Raw genomic sequence first — 17,017 nt, 5'->3', positions numbered from 1 at the left:
GGCATTAAGAGGAGAATGGAAAACAAAAGGTATACAGATTGGAAAGGAAGAAATAAAACTGTTTTTGTTCACAGACAGTAAGACTGTCTATGTAGAAAATGCCAAAGAATCAACTAAAAAATTTCTTGGAACCAAAACAATTATGAGGTTGCAAAATACAAGGTTAACATATAAAAGTCAATTGTTTACCTATATTCCAGCAGTAAGTATTGAAACTTGAAATGAAAAACACAATGCTGTTTACATTGGCATGAAAACAAATGAAATACTTGTGTATAACTCTAAGAAAATATGTCCAAGATCTACAGCAGGAAAACTACAAACTTCTGATGAAAAAAATCAAGGCAGGTCTAAATAAACGGAGAGATATTCCATGTTCATGAACAGGAAGACTCAAAATTGTTAAGACATTAATTCTTCCCAATTTTATATATATTCAGACACCACCAATCCAAATTCCAGCAAGCTATTTTGTGCATCTGGACAAACTGATTCTGAAGTTTACATGGAGAAGCAAACATCTCAGAACAGATAATACAATTCTTGAAGAAGAACAAAGTCGAAGGACTGATACTACCTGACTTCAAGACTCACTGATGGTATCTTGTTAATAACAGTTAATGAAAACGAATATGAAAATGAATATATGTATGTATATGCATGACTGGGACACTGTGCTATACATAGAAATGGACACATTGTAACTGACTATACTTCAATTAAAAAAAAAATGACTCACTGAAAAGCTAAAGGAATCTCTGCCATTGCTGAGTGCAAAAATAGATCAATGTAGCAGAACAGGGTCCAGAAATAGAATCACACAAATACAGTCAACTGATCTTTGACCAAGGAGCAAAGGTAATCCAATGGAGAAAGGACTGTGTTTTCAACAAATGGTACTGGAACAATCAGCCATTCCCACGTGAAAAAATTAATCCAGACACAGACCTTACACCTACCATGAACACTCAAAGTGGATCATAGATCTAAGAGTAACTGCAAAACTATTAAAGATACAAAGATATATAAAGATAACACAGGAGAAAAATCTAGGTGACCATGGGTTTGGCAATGAGTTTTTAGATATAGTACTAAAAGCAGGACTCATGAAAGACAAAAAAATTAATAAGCTGGACTTCACTAAAACTGAAAACTTCTGCTCAGTGAAAGACATTGTTAAGAGCACGAGAAAGACACGCCACGGACTGGAAGAACGTATTAGCAAAACACGTATCTGGTAACCCAAATTTTGTTTTAATTCTTAAAACTTAACAGTAAGAAAACAACCAACTAAAAAAGTAAGCAAAAGATCTGAACAGCAACAGCTACCTCAAAGTGTTTTTGCCAGAATTAAAAGAGACAATTCTCATAAAGCACTCAGCACCGAGCCTGGCGTACAGCAAACTCAATAAATGTCTACTACTCTCACTTCCGTGGCAAAGGCTGTAATAAAAGTGAACAGAGCGCTCTGAGAGAAAGGCACCCTGGGGAAGGTATCCTCCCTCTCCCTGGAGGAGAGGACTCCAGAGGGGAGCCTGAGAGGCTCGTGTGTGAGGGCGGCTGAGGGAGAGAGGCAGGCAGACAGCCTCCAGGCAGAAGGAGCAGTCTGTGCCTGCAAGAGGCACACCGTGGATATTCCTGGAGCTCCCACTTCACTCCTGGTACATAATGCAAACCATTTTGATAAGAAAAATAGAGAGAGAGTTTAAAATAGGATGTAAACGTCATGTTAATTTTAAAGATAAAAATCTGAGCTTTAGAATTCCCACCTTATTCCAAGCTAGACTGCTTCTGGTTGCTCCACCAGCAGGGAGTGAAAACCTTTGCAAAGCACAGCCCTAAAAATCTAAGTGCTGATAACAGACGTAAAGTATTATTACTGGGCCCAGCCAGTCAAACTGTAAGGGGGACACTGGCAGACAAACAGGCAACTACCTGGCGCGGGGGGTATCAGAACTCTCCCAGCCCCTCTAGCTGACGCGTTTAGGCAGTGGGCTTCTGAAGCCCTTGGGGCAGTCGGAATGTACCTCAAGGAAAGCCAACATCTCATGCAAGTGGTGCAGTGGACACAGGGACAAGCAATTCCCTCTTAGGTCACAGTCTGCAGCCATCAGAAGAGATTCCCCCAAAGGGAACGGAGTGAGGAAAGACTGATCACTCACCAGAGTGGGTCTGCGTGAGACACACTGATGACAAACGCCTCTCCAGTCTGGCCTGAGAGAGTCCGTCCGCTTTTATCAACAATTGTCCCTGAAATCTGAATTGACAAAGTAAACTCAGTCAACAACACTGACTTAAATTAAGAACACAGTCGCAGAAACAAAATAAAGTGAGCAAGCTGACTTTCTTTGTTCTTTTACAAGGAAGAGAGCCGTGGAACTCAAACTCAAAGGCAGCACTGGTTCATAATGGTCAGAGCAGATGAATACGAAGTGCCCAGGCGAGGGGCTGGTGAGCCACAGAATCAGAGAAAAGGGAAAGTCAGGGAGGCAAAAGCAATGCCCAAGAAAGCTTCAGAATTCACACCTCCAGTCCCACTGGAGGAGACTCTCCCACAGAAACCTCAGGTTATCCTGGCCTCCTGCTGTCAAACATCTGACTTGTCTAACACCCCTGTTTGACTCTGTTCTCAGCAAGCAATCCTAAGACCCTCCTGTGGGTCTGCCTATTGAATTAACACACTGGCAGTCTGCTGACTATGGCACTGGACACTTCACAGTCAGCAGGGGCCCCAACGAGCGGGAGCCCCTGGCTTCAGGAGATCACTTCAGCCCAGCTTCTGTGGAACAAACCACTTCCAGATTTATTTTCTTCACTTTTCCAGAGATAAGACTGCTGTTGGTCTAGGGCTGGTGGTAGGAGGGAGGTGAACAGAAGAAGTTAAAGAAGTTGAGTATGTGCTTCCTAAAGACACTATCGATAGTTCCATGCGAGGAAAACAAAAACCTCACCCTCAAAATGACATTATTAATAAAAAAAAACAAAACACAGCATGCAAGTATTTGAGAACTTACAAAGACAGGCCGGGGAGCATACTTCTCTTCAAAAAGTTTTTGGACTGCAAACAAGGCTGCCTGTCAGGGAAAAAGAGGACAGCTTTATTTCTGAGAGTCTGTGTCAAAGGTCGGTCTAACCAGCTGATCAGAACACCCCCTTTTCCAAGACCTCTTTAGGTAAGAGACGCCTCGCGTTCTCTGGGAAGGAGAACCATGTTCTCCCCACAATGCACAACCCCAGCACCCCTTTCTCAAGTGTAACACTGTACATGCTCTAACCAAACACTGACTGAAAGTTCACCTGGAACTAGTGTCCCCGATGAGGAAGAGCTGAAGAGCTACTCTTTCTTCTTTCTCTCAATCGAAATTAAAAACAGAGAAACCAGAAGTCTCCACTTTGCACAGCCTCGTGTATACATGGTGGCACTTGAACCAACAGCTTATGACACTGCAAGTTCCATGTTAATCTATGCTGTCCATGTTTTATTAAATTCCAGATCCTCTAATGCTCAAGGCCCTTCCACACCAGAACCCAGGCCTGCGGAGGGCTGACTGTCCAAATTAAAACTAGTGAGGTAGTATCTGTAACCTATCAGATTGGACAACATCAAAAAGCTCAACAGAGAGGGTGTGGTGAGACTGGCACTACCATGTACTACCTGCTGATTGAGTATAATTGAGAGCAACCCTGGAGGGTAATTTGACACTAAAGATCAAAATTAACAGTGTCCACACCCTGTGACATGGAAATTTCACTGGCAGAAATTTATCCTCAGACACACTGTGCAAAGACGTACGTATGAGGGTATCTACTTCTCATTCTATACACTTACGCACCTTAGTGCATATACAAGGAACATAAACACGTACACACACGCACACGCACGCTGTTATCTGCAATCAGTCTCCGTCAGAACCCCCACACCAGGAACTGTGGTTGTCCTCAGGGAAGAGGAGACGGAAGGATACTTACTTTTCACGCCACACATTTATGTACCCTTAGAATTTAAGAGCCATGCATAGTGTCTACTACTTGTGCGTCTACGTACATATAGTAGCTATATAATACAAGAATATTTACTTTCATAATTTTTAAAAAAACATTTTTTAAAGTTACAAAAATGTCCTTTCGAAATTTCCTTCATTCTACTGGGCTCAGTTAAAAAAACAGTCAAAGGTAAAATGGAATCGAGGAATTTTACTCAAGTTAGTAACAGCTATTTGTGGTCTTCTCACACCGCCCCCACGCCCCTTTTTCTCTCCTTTAACTCACCTTGGCATTGGCGGTGTCAAAAATAGTTTCAACGAGTAAGATATCAACCCCACCATCCAGAAGCCCTTCGGCCTGCTCTTCGTAGGCTTCAACAAGCTCATCAAATGCTGCAAAAAATCAACCACAACCAGGATATCAGATTCCTCTGAACGGCCAGGACATGCTGAGTTCAGGCCTGGCAACCGCTGAACTAACTATTGCTGGTTTATAATGCATAATTTAAGAGGAACACCACCTTTGGTAAGACACCAAACAAGGAAACACGGCAGTGACGGAAAGTTAAACCAGCAAACTGAACACAACTGCTCCTAAACACTTAGCATATAGCCTTCTCTCCCCAAGCATGAGCCAAGGACTGGTTGCGGGGGGTGTGTGAGAAGGTGTGTGACTTCTTGAGCCCTGTCCGTTACTTTCAAGATCTTTGAAACATCATTCTTTCCAGGGATGGTCTTAATCAATCAATTCAGGGATGAGTGAGGAGTAACTGCGAAACGTGTCACACTGATCCGGATGCATCAGCGGTATTCTCCCACACCCCCTGCTGTAAAAGCCGGTGGTCCTGTAGATTTTGCTTCTGCCCTCTGACACCGAGACTGTCAGAAGAAACCTGCCTGATGGGCAATTTCAGCCTAAAATCAAAAAGTGCTCAATCACTCCAAGGTAAAACTTCTGTCAGAAATGTCTTGAGTTGTCTCTATTTCCATCTGAGAGGTCATCCCTCTCCCTATTTTACCTCTCACCCCAGAGAGATGCCCATATATTCAACAGACAAGCCTAGAAGCACGCTTATGCTTGTTACACTAAGTACACTGCCTCTTACATAGCACAAGAGAAACGTTAGCTCCTCGTTGTCAGGCCCAGACCAAAGGAAACACGGACCACACATAAGCCCAGAAGGAGCAACCCCTAGTGGAAAATGTGTCTGTAACCCAGACCCACAAACCACACTTGACAGAATTTGTCATCCACACAAAACTCATCACCATACGCAGTATCACTACCACTCAGCTCTGATCGTTTAACTTTTGTCTTTTGTAGTCTGATGCTTAAGAAGTTAAAATTGATTTCCAGACTGTTCATAAAATCTCAATGCAAGTCAGCTTACAGAATCTGGTTTATAATGCTGGTATGTTCATATAGTTTAGACTGCTTTCTGATAAATACAGTGGGGGTCTAGTGGGTTATTCTACAACAGACCAAGGCCTCGAGTCTGTATTTGCTCAACTCAGTTTAAAGTTTTATCTTGATTGATTTTAGGTCCACAGCTGATAAAGAACACCACAACATGCACCCTTGAAAGAAAGCTCAAAATACACCCTACTACTACCCCCAGCGCTCTTTTCATTTAGACGTCTACTGCACTCCAGGGACTGCTGTAAATAAGCCCTTAAGTCACAATAGCCCTGAGGTAGATGCTGGTACTGGGCCCATTTTATAGATCTACAGATTCCTGAAACACAGAGGTACTTGCCCAAGGTCAATGATCACACCTGATACTCACTGATGTTCCTGTAATCTGGTCTTTCCACAGATGGGGACACAGAGAGTGTCTTATTAGTTGGACCCAGCGCTCCTGCCACAAACCTCTTAATTCCTTTGGGAAAAGAAAAACAGGTGTGAAATTTCTAAATAGCTCAACTTTTTTGTTGTGAGTCAGTAGGCTGTAAGATTTCCCCTAAAACACAGGCATACAATCCTTTGTCCACAACTCTGAAATCCAAAAGACGCAATGCCCCAAGGTTTTTCTTACTTCATTTGACAAAAGAACTTGACCTCTCCTGAACTACAAGGGGCTATTTATAGTCTTTTTACCACTTAGTGGATGATTCACAGATTTTACTGCAAATAAATGTATGATTACAAGGGCTGTCATGGACCCCACTGGGGAAATTATGAAATATAACATATGTGCACGTTATCACCAAGCCAACCTCAAAACTCTGAATTCTCACATATCTGGCTTCAAAGCATTTCAGGTAGTAATCCTTTTCTACCACCAAAGCTTTGTTTGGACAAATTCCCTCTCCTTACTCTTAAGAAAACTTGAAGGTCATGAACTTAACACAGGTGCTGCAAAAGCTCCTCACAGCAGCACTGACCTTGAAATGCTCTCCAACGTTGTAGGGCAGGGCCTTCACTGGGAGAAAATACTAAATCACAATTAATAATTATAAAGCCTGAAATTAAAGTACAAAACAGATCAACTCTTTTGGTAATTCTTTAATAACCTCTCCTCTAGGATAGAGTCTAGGTGCTTCTAGAAGAGCCTGAGAAGTTGTGTTCATTTACATATTGTATCAGAAGTCAGGGTCATACTGCTCACTGCTTTTGGTGATTTTAACCATGCAATAATCTGGGTTATGCTTTACCATTTAACTGGAGAAGACTAACAACTAGTTGATAATCCAGTCTTTGAACAGGTTACAAGTCTGACCATAAGAAAAATGTCTTTATCCTTTCCTGCTGTAGCTGGTTTAATATCCTGTTGGGGTAATAGTCTATGCCTTTCCAGATTTAAACATTATCTCCCAGAAACAGAGTTCCTATAAATTGCCTCAGTCTTCATTAGTATGCTGTGTCTAACTTCCTAACAATTTTGCTTTACATCTTTCCTGTTCGCAATAATTTCATATTTCCAAATCATAAGGGGCACCATATATTTCTCGCGTTCCTTTCCCTCCCTCAACGCCTCCCTCCAGCTGGTGCTCAAGTGTTCTTATGGCAGCCAGCCAGGAGGCTAGTTATTTCAGGGAGCCCCTTTTCAAATCCCAGGAGGACTGAATCTAATGGCACTCTCTTTTGCGTGCTACACAGTGCCTTCAAAGACATTAGTGCCATGAAGTAGAAAACACTCAAAAGACGATCTCTCTTTACCTAAAAAGCCACTATCACAGGATCTGGGTAGCTTGAAGGGAATAAGATCTAGTATCTTTATGATAACCAAAATAACCGAAACAGTCAGCTGTGCCTCCATAACCTGATGATGCACTTCCAAAAGGAGAAAAGTCATTTGAGAGCCACAGTCCCGGTCACAAAGAACACAGCACCCTAACAGCAGAGTGAACAGAGAGTGAACCCTCAGCCCAAGACCCACAGAGACAGTCAGCTCAGAGAGACGTTGAATGCCTGGTCACGGCACTGCAGAGAAGCAACCTAAAACAAGCCCCCAGTGGTGTCTGCAGAGGGCCGAAGGCCAACCTCCACCAAAGGAAAAGGGCAGTGAGGACAGTGCATCAAGAGAAGAAGGGCAAAGGAAGCATCTTTGTTTGAAAAAAAAAAAAAGAAGGAGAAAAAACGCTCCTTACCTGTCTGGAGCGTTATCTCCTCGGCTGCTTTCCTGGCCACTCCTGCAGAGCACTTGTTCATCCGGTAGGCCTAACACATCAATGCAGACGTTAGTTCGTCCTTTCTTTCCTCCGTAAGACAAATAATGAATCCGTGACCTTCTAAAACTCAGTTTTATTCAGTAAGGAAATGTAGTGAATTAACCTGAGGTCTGAATGAAAGCTTGGCTGAAAAGGCCTATCAGCTGCGCCAGCCTTGAAGGCAACAGGAAAAGCAAGAGTCTCTGGGAACTGCTTTTAGGTTCTTCCCCAAAATCATGAGCTAGCAGGCAACAAGGGCAATCTCTGAATATGTGGCATGACAAAATAAGCTGATGTAGCTAAATATTCAGAGAATTAGAAAAAAGCACAGTAAGGGAAAAAGCATGGGCTTCAGTCACAGGAGACCTGGGTTCTCAAACCGGGCTCGGTCACCACCTGCCCAGGCAATTCCCTCAGCAACTTCTCCAGCCCCGGCTTCCCACACTGCACAATGGCTGGAATCAGGGTCTGAACTTTTCTAGATTATGTAACCTCTTGAGAATTTGGAAAAGTGCCACGAACTCTCTCACTAGAAAATAAAAAGCAAGTATGCACAAACATACAAAGTATTGCCTACAAGTTTTACTGAGATACACCCAAGCCCAGTCATCTGCACACTGCCCGTGGCTGCTCCCGTGCTATGACGACAGCGCTGCGCAGTTGCAAGAGACTCTATGTAGCCAACAGAGCTTGATGTATTTACTGTCCAGCCCTTTACAGAAAGAGATTGCCAACTCCTGCCCTAAAACAACACAGAAGTACCTGCAATTCAATTTCATTTTCCCTCAATAACCCAAAAAGCAAGTGATTTCACAAAGTTCCAACATCATGAAAGGAATCAGTGTCAGAGCATTCAGGACTACATGCATGAACACACAGGCATGTGTCTGGAAAAACCCCACCCAGAATTGGGGACTGTACCATCTATCATGTATTTCCATCATTAACATTTTACAAAATTTGATTCTGGGAGCATCATGTTGATGAGAAAGAAACCAAATCCCTCACCCCACACCGGGATGCCTACTATTACGGGGAAAAAAACCACAAAAACAACAGAACAAATGCTGGGAAAGATGTGGGAAAACTGGAACCCTTGTACACCACTGGTGCGGATATAAAACGATGCAGCCATTATGGAAAATAATATGGTGGTTTCTCAAAAAAATTAAACAGCTTTACCATATGGTTCAGCAACTCCACTTCTGGGTATATATTCAGGAAATGAAAGCAGGGATGCAGTACAGATTACCAGTACACCATGCTCATGGTGGCACTGTCCACAATAGCCAAAAGGCAGACATCCATCAATGGATGAATGGATAAACAAAATGTGGTAATACACACAATGGAGTATTATACAACCTTTAAAAGGAAGGATATTCTGACACAAGCTACAATCTAAGTGATGCAAGCCTGGCACAAAAGGACAAATACTGCATGGGTCCACTTATATGAGCCATCTATGGAGTTAAATTCATAAAGACAAAAAGTAGAATCACGGTTCCCAGGGGGTGGGGGAGGGAAAGACTAGGAATTATTGTTTAATGGGTAGTTTTATAAGATGAAAAGAGCTCCAAGGATAGATGGTGAGAATGGCAGCACACAATGGGAAGGTACTTAAGGCCAATGAATTATAGTTAAAAATGGTTAAAATGGTAAATTTTATGTTACATATATTTTGCCACAATTTAAAAAAAGGAAACCAAATCTGTCACCCAACTTAAAAAGGCTTCACAAAACTGTGCACATGGCCAATCATGCTTTTATAATAAACATCAGTTGCATTTGATTATTACTTGCCCGTGAAAGAAGCCAACTGGAAAATGAATGGGCTGTCTTATCACAGACAATAGATAACTAGGCATGAGCTTGACTCTGCAGCTTTGGCTGGTTTTCTCACTAGCAACTGCCAGTGCGGCAAAAACTTATGAATACTTTAGATACAAGGTAAAATGAAGTTCTTACCAAGTGTTCGAGGCCATAGTCAGCTTGGGCAATGTTAGTGCTGCTAAAAGTATTTGTTTCAATGATATCTGCTCCCGCCAGCAAGTAATCCTTCAAGAAGAGACAGTAATGTCAATGCTACGAGTTTTAGTACCCCTGTCCCCTAACAATAAACTTGGCTACCACCAAACACCTTTTGACCCTTACTAAGTCTAAGGTGCTGCACTAGACAGAGGCTAGAGATACGAACAGATAGAGGGATAGCACGGAAAGGCATGTGGTATAAATAAACAAACACGGAATTGAATTCAGACAAAGTTCACACAGTGCGAACTGAACTAAGTGCCTTAAACTCTCTCAGTTTCGGCTTCCTCATCTGAAAGTATAGCCCGACCTCACAGGGTGGCCACACGATGACACAGGTAACACCAGGTGCCTGGCACACGATGGCCCCATACAAACGTCCCTTTGTTCTTCCGCCATCTCCCGGTGTCAGCACAATCAGAATCACACTGAGAACGGCACTCTCTGAGATCTCGACTCTGACCACACTTTTCAGACCCACACCCGGGTGCCTCCAAACCAGCTCTGCACCCCTCCTAAACCTGGAGGACCTTGGTGCCCTCCTGTTCTCTTCGCTTGAAACCTTTCTTCCTTGTTTCACTCTTTGGACACCATCTCAACCTCAATCTGGTGAGTGTTCTCGATTCTCGATTTTCCAGTAGTGAGTTGGATGGAGACTGTCGGCAGAAGAGCTGGGAAACGCAAACCAAGGGGCAACTCACGGGCCGGGGAGGCCTGTTCCTTGTCTGGCGGCTTACACAGCAGCTGTGCCACACAGTTGGCACTGTGTTTACTGAGATGATGCCTTTGAAGTGGATGTCTCCACAATCAAAAACTTACCGTCAGGCAATCACATAACAATCAAAAATGCTCGGTCAGGTACTTACACTACCAGTGGAACTTGGGCATTCCATTAAAATTAAACACCAGGGAATTAGCTCTATGGTCAGTAACTCCACTAGAAATAACTAAGTGTGACAATAACCCAGTCTTCTCTTCTTTGTAACACGACATGGTCTCTGCATTCAGAGAACTCCAGCTAGTCAACACTTCCCCCGTGAACAGGATAGCCAGGTGTACTTTATTGTATTTATGGCCATTTTTGCTTTATTACTTCTCCTGGGAAACTTGTTGTTCTACCTAGATGCCTGCCTAATATATACGACAAATATTCATTCTCTCAAAATGTATTTACTGACTACTACATGAGAGATACTGCTCTAGGTGGTAAGGATTCAGTAGTGAAAAATGGGCATAAACTAAGGGGGCGGGCGGTGGGAAGGGAAAGACTGGGATTTCAAAATGCAGACTAGATAAACAAGATTATACTATATAGCACAGGGAAATATATACAAGATCTTGTGGTAGCTCACAGCAAAAAAGATGTGACAATGAATATATGTATGTTCATGTATAACTGAAAAATTATACTCTATACTGGAATTTGATACAACATTGTAAAATGACTATACCTCAATAAAAAAAGTTAAAAAAGAGGAAAAAAAAGGGCATAAACTCCTGCCCTCAGGAAGCCAACACTTTAGTGATAGTCCACGTGAATAATGACAAAGCCACATGGCATGGTACGTCATATGATCTCATCAACTACATCCTAAAAACTGATGTTTGTAACCACACCAAGCAATTCACACCAACAATGGCACTCCCGATCTACAATACACTGGCATTTTATAATGTGACTTGACTATATACTCTCAGGCCTAGCAGAAAAACCTGCAGAAGCAAACCTCTTTAAGGACCGATTTTAAATCTTCCAGAACCTACAATTCCCACTATGACCAAAGGAAAGGAATGGTTCTCAGATGAAAACCATTCTGCATCTTATCTAGAACAAAGTCTTCACCACCCAACAGACTGATCCCTTCCCACTCAATGAATCATTTAATCACTAAATGAACTAAGTGATTTTTCCCCCTTAGGAAGAATCTGAAAGGCAACTAAAGCAAAAATAAACATCAAACTAAAAGCACCTGCACAACAAAGGAAGTCATCAACAAAATGAAAAGGCAACACATTGAACAGGAGAAGATATTTGCCAATCACATATCAAAGGATATCCAAAATAAAGAACTCGTACAACTCAAGAGCTAAAAAACCCATTCAATTAAAAAATAGGCAGAAAATCTGAATAGATATTTTTCCAAAGAAGACATATGGAGGGCCAACAGGTAAATGAAAAGACGCTCAACACTACTTATTATCAGGGAAATGCAAACCAAAACCACAATGAAGTATCACCTCACACCTGTCAGAATGGCTATTATCAAAAGACAAGAAATAACAAGTGTTGGTGAGGATGTGGAGAAAAGGGAACTCCGGGCACTGTGGGTGGGAATGTAAATTGGTACAGCAACTATAGAAAACAGTGTAGAGGGTCCTCGAAAAATTAAAAATAGCACTATCACATGACCCAGCAATTCAATTTCTGGGTATTACCCAAAGAAAACAAAAACGCTAACTCAAAAACATAAATGCACCCCCGTGTTCACTTCAGCATTATTTACAACTGCCAACATATGGAGACAATCTAAGTGTCCACTGATGGATGAATGAATAAAGGAAATGTTGTATGTACATGAAATGGAGTATAATAAAACTTTAAAAAGAAGGAAATCTTGCCATTCATGGATGGCCCTTGAGGGCATTATGTTAAGTGAAAGAAATCAGAGAAAGACAAATAATGCATGATCTCACTTATATGTGGACTCTGAACAAACAAATAAACCGAGCTCACAGATAGACTGGAGGTTGCCAGAGGTGGGAGGGTGGGGGAAATGGCTGAAGGGAGTCAAAAAGTATAAACTTCCAGTTATAAAATAAATAAGTCATGAAGATGTAACGGACAGCATGGTGACTGAAGTTAATCCTCTGTATTGTATATTTGAAAGTTGCTAAGGGAGTGGATCTTAAAAGTCCCCATCACAAGGAAAAAAAAAAAATTGCAGCTATGTATAGTAATGGATGTTAGCTACACTTACTCGGTGACTATTTCACAATATATAAAAATATCAAAACATGCTGTACATCTGAATATAATGCTACTCGTCAATTATAGGTCAATTTAAAAAAAAAGTCTGAAATAATGCCCTTCTCCAGAAGATAAAAACTTTCTCAATTAACTGGTAAATATGCTTTGTCCTCCAGATTGAATCCAGACCAGGAAAACAGATTAAATCACCTTATTATCTCTTCTAGTCATTAATTCTATGAAGTTCATATGATAACCTACAAAATAATTTAGTTCTATATTTCGTTTTAAATTTTAAAAGTCTAACAAGACCCAGTTACTTGCCTCTGATCTCTTTATGTTCACTAGGCAGAAAAACGGCACGAAAAAACATGTGATTTCAAGTCAGTAAACCTCCGTAACATCAGGCAAGTTATTTAACCTCTGTGTGCTCCGTTTCCAAATCTACAGAATGAGAATAATAACTATCTTTGAGTTTCATTTCATCAGGGCTGTTGTGGTGACTTGAATAAGACAATGTACGTGAAAACCTTGATCTAGCCAGGATTTTATGGTTTTTCACTGCAGTTTAAATGCCTCAAAGGCAGAAACCTACCTTCCTCATCTCCTTATCCTGAATGTTCAATACAGTGCATGACTTTTACTTGGTGCCCAACACCTACTTTCTGAACAAATCACCTCTTTCTTCTGTATCCTCCAGAGCACTTGATACAGTGGTCAGTCCTCAGGACATGAAAGGGACTGCAGAATCATAGAATGAAAATATAAGAACCTGGGGGTGCTTTACCTTATGGATTTGGTAAATGACATCGGGTTGAGTTATACTTAAAATGTCATTGTTGCCTTTCAGGGGCCTGGCATGATCTTTAAATTCTTGTCCCCGGAAGTCTTCCTCACTCAGCTTGTGTCGCTGGATCATGGTCCCCATTCCTCCATCAAGCACCATAATTCTCTCCCGCAGAATGGCTTCAATCTCGTCCTGCAGAGTTTTCTCCATACCTGCTTTAATAAAGAAAGTGAAAATCTGACTTTAAAAAATGAAAGGAGAAAAACATGTGGAGAAGGAGCTTAAACTAAATTATAATAATTCATGACAGGGAGTAAATGGGGCTCATAAAATATGTATCCATAACTGCAGCATTTCCAAAATGCTGTCCCAAAATGTTTCCATTAAGTTAGAACAATGCTTAATGAAATAGAAGATTACACATAGCACAGAATTACTGGTAAAGCACCAAACCAAGGTTAAAGCAGGTTATACTAACTCCTGTTTCAGAGATGAGCAAAACAGGCAGCAAACAGCCAAATGCCACAAGGCCAGGCCAGCTGCGGGAGAAAGTCTTCAGGTGTCCCTCTGGTGGTTGTGTGCCTGAGCTCCCTCAACAGCAATAAGTGACAGATAATGGAAAACAATCAGTCGTGCCAAACTGCCACTTGAACTGTTAGCTCTAACAATCTCTCCCACCTACTGCCACAACTAGTTAACAGCCTGCCCACAGGGTCTTTCTCGCCTCTGCACCTCTGAAACAATGACCAGCTAACACCCGAGTGTCTCAATTCTCCCCATGTTCTTGACTTCTAATTCCCAGCCCTGACTACTCATTCCAATCCTATTTTCTGCTGTCCAAGAACTACTGGAAAGCCACAAATCTGCTGACTGGCGTCACTGAAAATTCCTAAGATTGATCGGAGCCTCTTTGGTTCACCTTTTCCTTGGCTCCTTTCCATATCTGCTGTCCCAAACCTCTGCTTTCTTTTAGCACCAAATCCGCCTCATCCTTTTCACTCACAGGTGATTTCACCTAATCCTGTACAACAAAGTCTTCTTTGGGGAGCTCCTTAAATTAATCCCCCTCCACCTCAAAATCCTCTTGCAGCTCAGCGCACTGCTTCCCCACCCTCAGACCTAAGGAAGAGCACAGGATCACCTCCCCCCAACCCCTCCCACCTCCAGCAGTTATACCTCAACCTGTCTTCTCCATGGGGCTCCTGCCTCTGCCTCTACTGAAATTATTTCCTAAAGTCACCAATGACCTTCTAATTATCAGAAACCCTCGGCTCTACTCTTAGACCCAGATTTCAAACTGCCCACCTGCTATCATCCCCTAGAAACCCACCCGCCCCTCTCTCTAATATCCAAAACCAAACTTGCCACATTTTCTACCTGATAGCCCTATTTCTGTGAACGGCATCACCCGTCCCCGTTGCCTGACCTGAAAACCGCAGTATTACGATTCCTTGTTCTCCCTGATAGGCAGCGTCTGTCTCCCCGTTACTCCTCATCCCCGCCTACGGAGCACCCGCCACTCTGCGTTAACATCGTGCTGTTCCGCACGCTGGGGTTTGCAGAACTACGGCTCGCACCCCGAAGTGCAAAACAGTTCAGTGCGGCTTCAAGCAGTCTTCTCTGCGTTTCCCTGTCTCTCAGCACCTGAACTTCCTCTGGCTTAGATGCTCAGTAAGTATATATTGAACAGGAGCGTTCAATCACGCGGAGCTTCCACAGGGCCCTTCGGGAATGTGCGGTGTCAAATGCTAAGTGAAGCTACTCCGAGGTCCACAAGGCGTCGCGGGGCCGCGGGGGGCGGGGGCCGCCGGGGGAGGAAGGGGCGAGGGCGGGGGAGCAAGGACGCGGCGAGAACGCGGGCCCTCGGGGCTCCTCCGCCAGCCGCGAGGAGCCGCCCGCCCCAAGAACCACCCCCGAGGTGGGGAACAGGCGCGGCGTTACCGGACGGCGCCCGCTCCTGGAGCGCGGGGGACATGCTGCGGAGCCTCCTCCTCGGGCCGGGCCGGACGGGGCCGCGGCGGGGAAGACGCGCTCTCCACACGCGACGGCCCGGAGCCGCTCCCCGAAGGCCGCCGCCCTCACGGCCCGGGCGCGGCGAGGACACGCGGGCCCCGCGCCGCGACAGTGCTCTGGCGCCCGCTTCCTTCTCGCGGGGCGCGGGCCGGGCCTGAAGAGGAGGACGACGTGGCGGCCGAGACGCGCGGCCAGGCTTCACCGTCCCCTCAGGCTCGAGGAGGCTCGGACTCCGGGCGTCTCGGCACTCAATCCAGCCTCTGAGCCGGAGGGCCCGCCCCCAGGCCTGGGATTGGTCTGCAAGGGCTCGTCGCGGCCGTATTGGCTGAGCCGTCGCAACCAATCACCAATCACCGGAGGCCTGGCCCCAGGGCGCGCTGGGAGACGTGGTCCAGGAGCGCAGGTGGCGCGCAGGGTCCGCGCATCTCCGGGCGGCGTCAGTGAGGCCGCCCGCAGGGGCTCTCCCGGGGGAGTCGTGGTGCGAAGCTGGCGCTGGCCTCAGCGTCTTAGGTAGTGTCGAGAGCCCGGTCCTCGGAGTGGAAGACCAGGTACTAGTCACGTTTTATTGTTGACTGGCGCTGGGCAAGGTACTTAACCTCTCAGTCTCTGCTTCACACTTTGCAAACGAGAAACGATAGGGTGGCGACCATTACTATTACATGAGGTTGCAGGGATTAAATGAGGTCGTGCGAACGCGCTGTGAAAACTGAAGCACATCTGTGCATGTTAATTGTCACTTCTGAACAGTAAGCATCTATGGAGCGGGAACTAGGTGCCAGGCTTTGGGCTGCACACCTGGAATGCAGAGGCAAGCTGCGTAACGCCCTCACCGCTGTCTTCTTAAGAGGAAGAACTCACAGTCTGGTTAAGACTAATAATAGAACAGAGCATAAAAATCACATACAATGTGCTAAAAGTACTCAGAACTCCAAGGTTTTGGGGGAAAGTTTCAAAGAAAAAGCTGGATTCTGAAGAAGTGTGTGCCAGGTAAGGCCATTCCAGTCGGGAGACACAGCAACCGAGAGAATTTGAGAATAAAGGACAGTGCTGTAAGGCTGAGCATAATAGGAGGAAAGCAAGTGAATCTGGAAAACATAAAATAGAGACAAAATTATGACACCTACTAACTTAAAAAAATACAAATTTGCTTGCTGTTCTCCTTTGACTGTACTTAGTGATTATACATCAGTTTTTAAAATCTGCAAAATGATAATAATGTACATAGCATCCTTACCAAAGATGGCCATACCTGGAGGGGGAAAAATGGAGTGAGTGGGGAGAGAATGAAACAAGAGTGTGAGGGAGAGGAGAGACCCCTGAATAGCAGAAGATCTTGTTAAGTTTGTAAGGGCTAGTTTTTAAATTTTCATCTGTGTCTCAGAGTTTGTTGATGCATCTCTTGAAAAATAATCTTTCAGGCACTAGTCGTTTACTATTCTCTAGCCTAGTAGAAAATCTAGGTGTTGTTTATCAGTCTCTGTTTTTAGCAAGTCATCAGACGTTTACTTTCTCAGCTAAAAGTGAACAAATCCAGTTTTTTTCTTAGTCAGTAAAGGGTAACAAGGTTAAAGGAATACATCCTAC

At 43.8% G+C, this 17,017-nt stretch overlaps 1 protein-coding gene across 4 annotated transcripts in view; it reads right to left on the bottom strand.

Moving 5' to 3' along the window:
• MTR (5-methyltetrahydrofolate-homocysteine methyltransferase) overlaps window positions 1-15,656 on the bottom strand; it is an 89,476-nt gene extending 73,820 nt beyond the window's left edge. For 2 of the 4 annotated variants that reach the window (XR_012077299.1, XM_072971043.1), the window contains exons 1-8: window positions 15,362-15,656; window positions 13,421-13,635; window positions 9,603-9,692; window positions 7,575-7,644; window positions 5,771-5,863; window positions 4,270-4,376; window positions 3,015-3,074; window positions 2,163-2,257 (exon numbers count right to left, since the gene is read on the bottom strand). Coding sequence is in view for 3 of the 4 variants with exons in the window: in XM_072971043.1 (XP_072827144.1) it covers window positions 2,163-2,257; window positions 3,015-3,074; window positions 4,270-4,376; window positions 5,771-5,863; window positions 7,575-7,644; window positions 9,603-9,692; window positions 13,421-13,635; window positions 15,362-15,395 (764 nt within the window). In the remaining variant the exon portion in view is untranslated. Of the gene's footprint in view, window positions 1-2,162; window positions 2,258-3,014; window positions 3,075-4,269; window positions 4,377-5,770; window positions 5,864-7,574; window positions 7,645-9,602; window positions 9,693-13,420; window positions 13,636-14,846; window positions 14,898-15,361 lie in introns of those variants that run through there. The other 2 variants (XM_072971044.1, XM_072971045.1) reach the window with 2 other exon arrangements.
• Between the last annotated feature and the right edge of the window lie 1,361 nt (window positions 15,657-17,017).

The sequence above is a fragment of the Vicugna pacos genome, chromosome 11 (genome assembly GCF_048564905.1).
Source record: "Vicugna pacos chromosome 11, VicPac4, whole genome shotgun sequence".
In the NCBI taxonomy this organism is placed as follows: domain Eukaryota; kingdom Metazoa; phylum Chordata; class Mammalia; order Artiodactyla; family Camelidae; genus Vicugna; species Vicugna pacos.
Note: the sequence above shows the minus strand (reverse complement) of the source record. Positions and strands in the feature narration are given on the sequence as shown.